The 10,321-nt window shown below is 36.1% G+C and overlaps 1 protein-coding gene across 1 annotated transcript in view; it reads right to left on the bottom strand.

Annotated features, from left to right (window-relative positions):
• Window positions 1-405: 405 nt before the first annotated feature.
• The window catches only part of LOC122805607 (ependymin-like), a 102,172-nt gene continuing 92,256 nt past the window's right edge, over window positions 406-10,321 (bottom strand). The window contains exon 6 of the mRNA XM_044075848.1: window positions 406-722. Coding sequence (XP_043931783.1) covers window positions 656-722 — 67 coding nt within the window. The 3' untranslated portion in view covers window positions 406-655. The remainder of the gene's footprint in view (window positions 723-10,321) is intronic.

Genomic DNA, 10,321 nt, shown 5'->3' with positions numbered 1-10,321 from the left:
ATTCCATTTTACTAAAATATGCATACCAACACAGCTGTAATATGGTGAACCAAGTATACAGTTATTTGGATGTAAGAATAGGATATTTACCTAGCTTCCCACGACACTGTAAGTTTGAAATAATTCTTAACTTTTGAAAGACTTATTTTGTTTTTGACTGCATCTGCCTTCTCAGTGATACCTAGTGCACATCAGTTGAAGAAAAGGTGTTCCATAAAAGAGCAGAGTACAAAATGGATGTACTGCATGTTACAGAGTAACGTGAAGCAATACATTGTGAAATAGGGGACGCATAATAAAGTCTCCTTTTGTCTACTACACTCCATATGAAATACTGAAATAAGCAGAGACAGAAATAAAAGTTATAATTAATTGCTATCGCAAATAATGAGTGAGTAGAAGTAATTGATAGTGTAGGATTAATTTATTAAAATATTAATAAAATACATATTTATAATAAGATTTCTCAACAAAGGAAACAAATGTGACTTTGAAAAATCTAATATAAAAGTAACCATATTCCAAATCTTCATTTCAGACTAAATAAACCTTTTCCAGTGTTATAGATAATTAATATATATTTCACATCCTTGGGTTGCATTTTATGCCAAGGTAGGATACTACATTTTTCTTTTTCTTGACTCTTTGTCCTTGACTATTTGCAGAATTCTGGAGGAACAAACACATTTGGGTCCTTTATTCCATCAATTATGTCGTAGTACCTGGGGAGAAAAATTCAGTGAAAACTTACAAGTGAAGGTGGTGGGTCATGCTTTTCAAATGACGTGCATTTCACAGAAGGTTATATATTTCAGAGTTAATTACAATGTTAATTCCATGAATATACAGTTAACAGTCTATGTAACATTCTAAAATCATAAAGGCCATACAACTGAGATGCATGATGTTCCAGCATCTGTGCACATCTTTTTCCGTGCCTCTACTGTGCTACTTGACATACCTCTGTCTCTTCATTAAAAGGATCACTGTCATAAGAAAAATAATTGCTCTCAAATTATGTCTGCTTGAATCATTATAAAAGGTGATCATGGTAGGCCATTGATTAAATATGGCTACAGGCCACAAACCATACTAGCTCTATGGCACAGAAAACTGATAGAAGTATTGTTTACATAATCTGTCAACCATAACACAGACAGTGTACCACACATGACATGCACGCACTCAGTCAGTCAGTGTCACATTCACTCTCTTACTTCTAGTCTTTTATGTACGCATTTAGGTACAGATGTATGCGACTGGGAAAGAGACACAGAGAACTGATGGCTACCAGTACTGGAGGTTTGTAGAGAGACAAAAATCAAGGCCATTTTCTAAAACTCTTCAGACTTTTACAAAAACTGCAATGGAAGCAGTTCAGAGAAGAAGCAATTCTAGTTCTTTCTTCATCAGGATAACTGCTGCAGAACTTGACCAAAAACATGAAGCTATCTCCCACATAAAAGCTATAGGAAAGTTGTTTGAACCAGAGTGAGAGCTGCTGCTGTCAGTTTCAGCACCCAGTACTAAATGTAAACAAGAAAAATGCTTGAAAGCAGAGAAAGGCAGATTGTCTCTTGTTCATGGGTACTTCTTTGTTTTACTTGAGTCTATAGTTTTATATTTGTATGTTTTTGCCTGATGGCTGTTTTCCTTTGGAATTTTGCTTTATACTAGTTTAGGATAGTTTAAAATTTCTTCAAAGAAGCCCTCCTCAGACTTGTCATTTGCCTCAGTTTTGTTTTAGTTCTAATTACTAATACTAACTTCTTCTACAGATCAATAAATTATATGAACGCCCTTTTCCCAGATCTCTGCTTTAACATACCTAACCTGTTTTGTTGTTGGGCCTCCTGGAACATATTAAACTGTATTGCCATAGATAACAGTTTTTTCCACTTTAACAATATAAGAAACAAATGTGAGTCAAGTTATGTTGTACACATTAATAATATATATTTTCATTTTAAATTAATCCCACAGTGGGGGGGGGACTATAGTTTCTAGCCTGAGTTTTTATTGCTACAATGTTACACAATAATATTTACATTAAATGTGACCAGTACTAAACATGTCACACATAGAAATGAGAATGCTATCCCATACAGTTTGTGTGATTTTTCCAGGTACACATGAATCATGTTAATACCTAATTATTGTGTTTATTCCTAATTTACTTCTTTCAGACCACATTCGATCCGATGACTATTTTAATGCTACCCTAAGTAATTATAATAATTAGAACATACAGAACTGCCATGCCTTCTACACCTCTAGCTTTAGTACTGAAGGCCAGACCAATTTAACAAAGCTGAATTTGACTTTTGGAGTTGGAGCACCTAGTTTTAGTACTGGCAATTATAAACTTATATTAAATGCACCTTTGGAAGTGTATGCTCAAGTGTTTCAGCAGTGGTGCTCTTCAGTCATGAACAGTTAATATCTGGGCTATATAAGTGACAAATGTAGGATTAATAGAAGAGGAACAATATAAGCTGACATTATACAGTTGCATAATATTGGCTTAATGTTTAACTAATATTGTTACAACACACAAGCAAGCTGCCATTCTGTAATACCCTTCATTCTTTTTTTTCAAAACATATGCAAGAGATTGGGTGAGAAACCAACAATTTAGATCATTCCCATCACCTAGATACCTCCTTTTGTAACTAATGAAAGTACCTACTGGCTGTTAGAAAATAGTTTGTGTAATGTATACTTGGATAACTTCCATTTACTCAAACAAGTAAGTATTTTCCCTTGACAAACACACAGGAATAACATTCTTTTCCTACCCAGGTAATTTATAATGTGTCTGCAAAAACCTGCCTGCATTGTACAGTCTGCTCTGTGTCTGCAAAACTGTGTTCGTTCTCTAGCTCCCACATCTTGTCTGCAAATGGAATTCAACAAGTTTGAGAGGTTTAGAATAAAGAATATGTCTTTTCCCCCTGCACTGCTATCCCCGATTCATATAAATAATAGAAGTGTACCAAGACATGGCATCAAGCCAGATCTCATTCACATAGTCAACAGTATTAAAGTCAACTAGTAATCTAGTCGGCAAAAAAGTTAATGATCAGAGGTAAGTCCAAATAAATCTCCTCACAACCCACATTTGCAATTATTTCAGGAGGCAGACCACAACCAACCTACACAGCTCATATCCCCTTTACTTAATTGTGCTAATTCTGAAGTTTCACACCCTCAAGGGGGAGAGGAAGTCATTTTCCTGAGATTATGCGACCTCACAATTAGAAAGTGCTGAGCGATTCTGACATTAAACAATAAAATAAATCCAATAAATACTGTCGGTCATGCTTTTGACTGTGTAAAGGTAATGCCATGCAGCCATGTGACCTTTATGCGGTATCACACTTACGTCTGTCAATAAGGAAATGACTTCACCACAATGACCTATCTCTATCCTATTAAAGAAGAACGCTGCATGAGTAAACAACCCTAGCTCTGGTGAACTACTTTAAAAATTGCAACTTTGTGAAGCATTTTTTGTTTTACAATTAATTTCATTACAAGTTGTGTGCATTATATTACAGACACAAGTGGTTAAAAACAAAAGCATTATATACTATGCTGTTTGAATTTTTAATGTCATTGTCTACTCAGTTTTCCCACTAAACTACACCCACAAAATGATGTCATTGTATGTATTTGGCAATGATTCCTGAACAGCATTCTGAGTAAGCAAAAAAATGACATCTTCAGAAGAGAAGTTTCTTACTTTCATTGGGGTTTCAATGTTACATCATCACATATGTTAGTTTCCAATGTAAGGTGTTCCACCTGTAAGGTCTGGTTGACGGTGTGTCTTTCTAGGAAGTGAGGACCTCCTAATGCACTTAGCCTATGCATTAATTTGAGTAGCAGGTCATAGCAGGAGCTTTCAGCTCCAAGAAAAAAATTTCAATAGGCTATCCTTATTAACAAAACATAATGAAAAAATAACCCATTCTGCATTAAAAATTGTACAATACATTATTGCAGTTGTGGAGTAAATAGAGCCTGATCTGTACTGTATTATTTTGCACCTTATTGGATAGCACATCTAGCTTTTATTGTTTGGTAGAGAGAGAGTGAAGTTCAGTGATAACAGAGCCCATACTATAAGTACAAATGAATCCTCTTGGATCTAGCCTGTACTTTTCCACCTGTTGCACAAACTCAGGATTTCTCCAACAAATGAGGAGACATTCCATGATCTAAAAGTCCCTTTCAATCATAATAATCTAGGTAGCCTAACTATATCCTCATTTCTAACACCCTATTAGTACTGAATCTAGTCAAATATCTATACTATAGATATTTTGGACTGATCTCTGGCCAGGCTCATTAGGTGCCCCATCCAGCAGGCACTCACTGGTAGACATCACCCATAGGTCTGGCTGCAGTGGTAAATCCCAAAATGCTTAGTGTGGCAGGGTCCTCATTAACTAAAGCAAAATACCTCCTAGGTGTCATTCCTGTGAATCATTTTTTTCATCAGTCCTATTAGATGTGATTTGTTAACTAAGGCGGGCCCTACAAACAGAAGAATGTTCCAGAGAGACTTCTGGAATGCCCTGCGGCATAAAAGTACCACTACAATGACAAAACAATGGTATCTACATAGCAGGGAGAAATTAAAATATCTTCATAAATAAGGCCATGATACTGTCATATAAAAGGATTTTTCACTTTAAGTTGGGGAAACTACCCTCAGTGGAAGATTTTAAGTACCATGGTATCATCTTCATGAGTAATGACAGAGTATAAAACTGAACAAAAAAGCAGAGTGGAGCAAATGTGTAGGTTTGCATGTTCTAAACTAATCTCTGATGGTAAAGCAATAGATGGGTTCTTAAACAGAGTTCTCAGTTAACTAATCCATCTACTTCCCAAACCTCAACTATGACCACCAAAAGAACAAGTTCAGAGGTACAAACCGGAAAAGGAGGGTTTTCTGTAAGGTCACGGATTTCTATGTTCTGAGAGTGAGGAGCTTGGTGATTTGAGAGAGTCTTGGAGTAGAGCTGCTATTCCTTTGAACTGACATGACCCAACTGAGGTAGCTCAAGCATCTTATAAATATACCTCAAGGGCTCCTGAGGAGCTGTTCAAAATACATCTAGTGAGAGGAATTGGGGGGGGGGGCTAGAATATGTCCAAAACATGCAAGAGGGATTATAATTCTTGGCTGGCCTGTGGACTCTTGAGAAGCTCTGAGGATAACCCAGAATCTGTGACTGAGGAACATGAAGTTTGGTCTGCTGCCTAATCCCACCATGACCTTCATCAGAAGAAGTGGAAGGTAAGCAGCTGAGTTAGCAATTAAATCCAGCTGCCTCAGGTTGGATCCCCACCTGTTCTCCCCTCAATGGCAGAATTAAACTTTTTTTGTAACTTTTTTCAGTTCTCCTGTTTTCCCATTAAAGACGAGTGACACTTGCAAGTATTTCATTAGTTATATCCTCCTGATGTTTCTAGGTTATAATATTGTCTGTTCATATTTGCACTCATATTTCCAAACGCTTGCAACAAATAAGATATTGAAATATTTCCGCTTAAAGCTTACAAGATGAACAGTACAACTGCAATGACACCTGGCCTATGCCTAGTGCAGCTAAAGTGATATTAATTAAAGTACATATACTATTTATTTATAATGTCATGATTTTCATATTTCTATAAGTATTTTAACAACCAAGTGACACAGAAAGAATTGCTTAGCCTCACATGAATGTTTACAGCTGAATGAATAAATTGCTGTTGAAAACGTGTGTAGTTGAGTAGTTACTGATATTTTGTAAACTGTTTACAAAATATTATATTATATTATATTATATTATATTATATTATATTATATTATATTATATTGAATCTACTTCACTACGCTGAAAATTCATTTCATCAAATTTCATTTTACCGAGACCAAATCGCTGAATGCACAAATCACAGAAAACTCATTAGACCAAATCCCATTTCACCGAAAATACTAGTGGTAGTGTTTATGCCCTTTTCCACACTGTAGTGTGATCCTGGAGTTAATATATATAGTTAGGGGATGTGGGCACAGCCCCCCACATTGTGGGTGGGTGGGTGTAGCCCCACACCTAGCTTGATTAAAAACTACTTACTTATTGTCTTAATAGAAACTGGACAATATAAAACCAAGCTAGGTGGGGGGGTTACACTTTTCTAACTATATATACTAACTCCAGGATCCTACTACAGTGTAGAAAAGGGCATATACACTGCCACTACTGTTTTCAGTGAAATGGGGATTTGGTCAAATGAGTTTTCGGTGATTTGAGCTTTCTGCGATTTGGTCTCGGTGAAATGAAATTCGGTCAAATGCGTTTTTGGCGAAGTGACGTAGATCCATTATATTATATTATATTATATTATATTATATTATATTATATTATATTATATTATATTCACAGTGTTTGTTGTGACTTAAAAAAGCCAGTTTAAAACCTAGAACATAATGAATACTACTACTGGAAAGATTAATTGACTGTTTACACTTCTTTAGTTATTCTTATGGTTGTAGAGATAAGAACATTTGTTTGAAACATGAAGACATAACTTCATTTTGTCAAAAATCTCAGAATACAGCCATTGGAGATTAAAGTACTTCAAGAACTCCATTTGAGAAAACAAGATATATTTGACATTTGTTTCAAGAAAGTGGAACAGTACACTATCAAACAGCTTCTTGTTTTTACCACTTCTCGAAACGTCCATTTTTGCTAATACCAAAACAGACTTAATCAGATTCTCTTGCGCTGCTATTTACTTCTTTCACATTAATATCTTTGTAAACACAAGACACCACAGTACAATCTTCCATCTAATGTCTTTTTTTTTCAGTTTTAAAGTGATTCGTAAGTAATAAAAACAAATTTTAAACTGTTTAAAAGAACAACTATTTCTCAAAACTTGTGTTATGTTTATACAGTTTCCATATGACTGTCAATCTAAATGTTAATATAAAACCATGTAGTCCATGGAGCATCATGATTATGCTTCAGAATTAGAAAAAAGATAAACTTGTTACTCGCTGTTGTAATGCAAGACCTAACCATGACAGTGCTTTCAGAGGTGTGTAACAATTCTAACATTTGTTACACATCCCCTAACACGTTTTGATCCAGTATAAGGGAAGAGACATTCCTTCACTCTCAACAGTCCCTGAATATCTTTCCTAATATATTGCCGAAAGTTTACAAATGGCAGTCTGTAAATAACTTATTTAAATTAGGCCAGTATTTAAAGCTCTCCCTGACTTTTTCCTTACTTGCTGTCTATAAGAGAGCACTCACTAAGTGCGTTACTGGCTTTCAGAACTGGTAAAACATGTTGCATTTTTCTTTTTTTCTTTTGTAATTGATAGTACATAGAGTAGATAAAACTCTATTCACTACAAAGAGTTAAGATCAGGTCTCACCGATCTTAACCTATTACGTGTTCTTGACATGGATGTAAAGGCTTACCTCTTGAACTTTGCTCTCAAGGTGAATTGCTTGGCATTCACATCTCAAACACATAGCATGGTTACGATTGGAGACCCAATCATAGTCCTCTTTATTCAGCCCAAATCTGACATGTTAATGCACTCTGATGTTTCATCTCACTTCTCTGTTTCCTCTCTCTTTTTAAGTTTCAAATTGTTTCTATGTGGTGCTTAGTGGTTAAATAATTTAAGGCAATGGTGCTGATGTTGCCTTTAAGAATATGGAAGCTTTCTGTCAATATCTATTTATTATTTTTGTGCAGTGCGTGTGTCACTACTACATGAATGATTTTCTTGAGTGCTAATCATTGCCCACAGTAATCTGACTAATGTTCACAGAGCATATATGTATTCTTTGCTCATTTAAATGGTGCATTAATTCCTGTTACTGAAAGTTCATATTTCTCTCATGTTTGTGACTGCAAAACAGTATCTTGTATATGGAATGGACACCTAAACTCCTTTAGGTACATAATGTATTAAGGAGAGTATTATTAGAACCATGCAGGTGTATTCAACTGTATTTTGCAGTGTTTTTTGTTACACGGTTATCTTATTCAGTGACATCTTTGTTATTGCCTCACTCATCTCTATCATCACTCCTACTGTCTTCGTCTATTATAACCAAGGTAATAGAAGATTGTGGAAAATGTTATCAAGAACTATGAAGATGTTTTGTAAGAACTGCAGGAAAATTGCAGATTTTAGTACCAAAGCCCATTACCCAATAACAGCTCTTTATATTGTTATAATACAGCTTGTATTAATCACATACATTACTAGGAGGATGTGCTGATTTGTGCAGATACTTTCTTAATGATTTTTATTAAAAACACTGCAGGCTGAACTTCACAAAAGGCAAGGCAAATAAACATTACAAGTAGTGTAACATTAAACATTCATTCATGTATGCCATATAGAACAGCTTGTAGTGAAACATAACCATCTGTCAGTTTTGCTGAAAAACGGAGTTAGATCTCCGTTACTGACCTGTTGCTCCTTCAGGTAATACAGTAGCAGTAAAATTTAATGCTACGCCCTTTAAATACAAAGAATGTAAATTGCAAAAAAAAAAGATGTGATAAGGACACAGTTTTCATGAGACTGTTCACTATTAAGGGTGCAAACAGATGTTTCTGTATGTTTTATGAGTGTATTGTTTGGTCACTTAAACTTGTGTGAAATCACTGAATTCAACTCATTTGTTGTAAACAGCCGAGCCATCTATAAACATCTTGCACATTTGAATTAAAATTTATGTTGAAGAATTTCTACAGGAGAAACTCTCAGTCATACAGAACAAATTGTTGCAGTCAGTGCTTCTTCCGTGCTGATGAACCTTCAGAATCCCTCTCACATTTATATCAAGTTCTTGCAGCCCTCTTAATGTTGTGTAGAGTCCTTATGGTTTGGTATGTTAATCATACACTGAATCATCTATCCATCAATAACTTGCAACACTTGTAACTCTTTTGGGTTTTACTTGCGCTCTCTTCTCTAGAAGCCCTGTACCTGCTTCGAGTTAGTCACAGCAACCATGATGCTGACTTAATCCTGTACTGAGGCATAGAAAAGCATTTCCTTAAAATACCCTGATACAAGAGCACAGCATGTTTGTAAGATACAGTGCATACATTATAAATTACAAAGCCTATCCTTCTGTAGTGTAATAAACACAAAGCAAGTTTTTAATTGTTTCCACTGGAGTGGTTAACTATTGAGAATTATTTTCCTTCTTGATAAATAGCCATTTCACCACTGCCGTTTTTTTCCATTTTTTGTCATGTTCAGTCCAGAGAAGATCGCTGCTATTCCATACAGAGTCAAATGTGCACACCTGACTCCTTCACTTGCCAAGGATAGCTAAAACTGCCCCCTTGGAGTTGCTCTTTAGATGGACTTGTCTCTTTGGTTTCTCTTTCATGGTGCTTTGAATCATTCTTCCCAGGATAGAGGAACTAACATACTGCTACAAAAGATGACCATAATGCAGAGTCCTCCAGCAGTACTTTCTGTATCCTTTTCAGAGGCACCAAGGAGGTGCCCTATACAGCATCAGCCTCTTGACAGTTTTGAGGCTACTCACACAAGCTTCTTGCTCATCATAGCATAACAAAATCCTCTCCAGACAAGCTCAAGGTACTGCTGCTTAATGCTAGGAGTCTAAATAAGAAGCACTCCCTGGCAGCACTTCTTATTTTGGAAGATGCTGATGTCTGTGCATTCACCAAGACATGGTTCAAAGGCATAGAAAGCACCAATGTTTTCCATATGTTCAGACCACAAACTGAGCATGAAAGAAGCAATGGAGGAGATGTAGCCATCCTCGTTAAGGATAAGTACATCTCTAGATTGCTCAAACAGTATGACTTTCTTGAACTACTCCATATCCAATTAACTATAGGCAAAGCCCCTTACCACACCATAGCTAGCTAAAGGTCCCCCACCATGAAACAGGAAAAGCATACTGCATACCTGGACTTAATGGAGTCACTTGCCATACAGCCCAACAACTTACAAATTGGTGATTTTAAATGATCTACCATCGACTGGGGAAGCATACATGACCTCAAACATGCTGGCACAGAGGTTCTTGGACTTTGTCAATGCAAATGCTCTGGAAAAGCTAGTTAGTACACCCACAAGAGGCTCAAATGTCCTGGACATAGTACTCATTAACATGTTAGAGCAATCCACCACCCCATGTGATGTTCTCCCTGGTAAGACTGGGCTATAAATCAGTCTCATTTGATGTAATTATAAGACCAGATATCCCATCAACCTCAAAAATGCTTAAGAATT

The sequence above is a fragment of the Protopterus annectens genome, chromosome 6.part1 (assembly GCF_019279795.1).
Source record: "Protopterus annectens isolate FY-2018-M chromosome 6.part1, PAN1.0, whole genome shotgun sequence".
NCBI classification, from domain to species: Eukaryota; Metazoa; Chordata; order Ceratodontiformes; family Protopteridae; genus Protopterus; species Protopterus annectens.
This window is presented reverse-complemented; position numbering and strand designations above follow the sequence as displayed.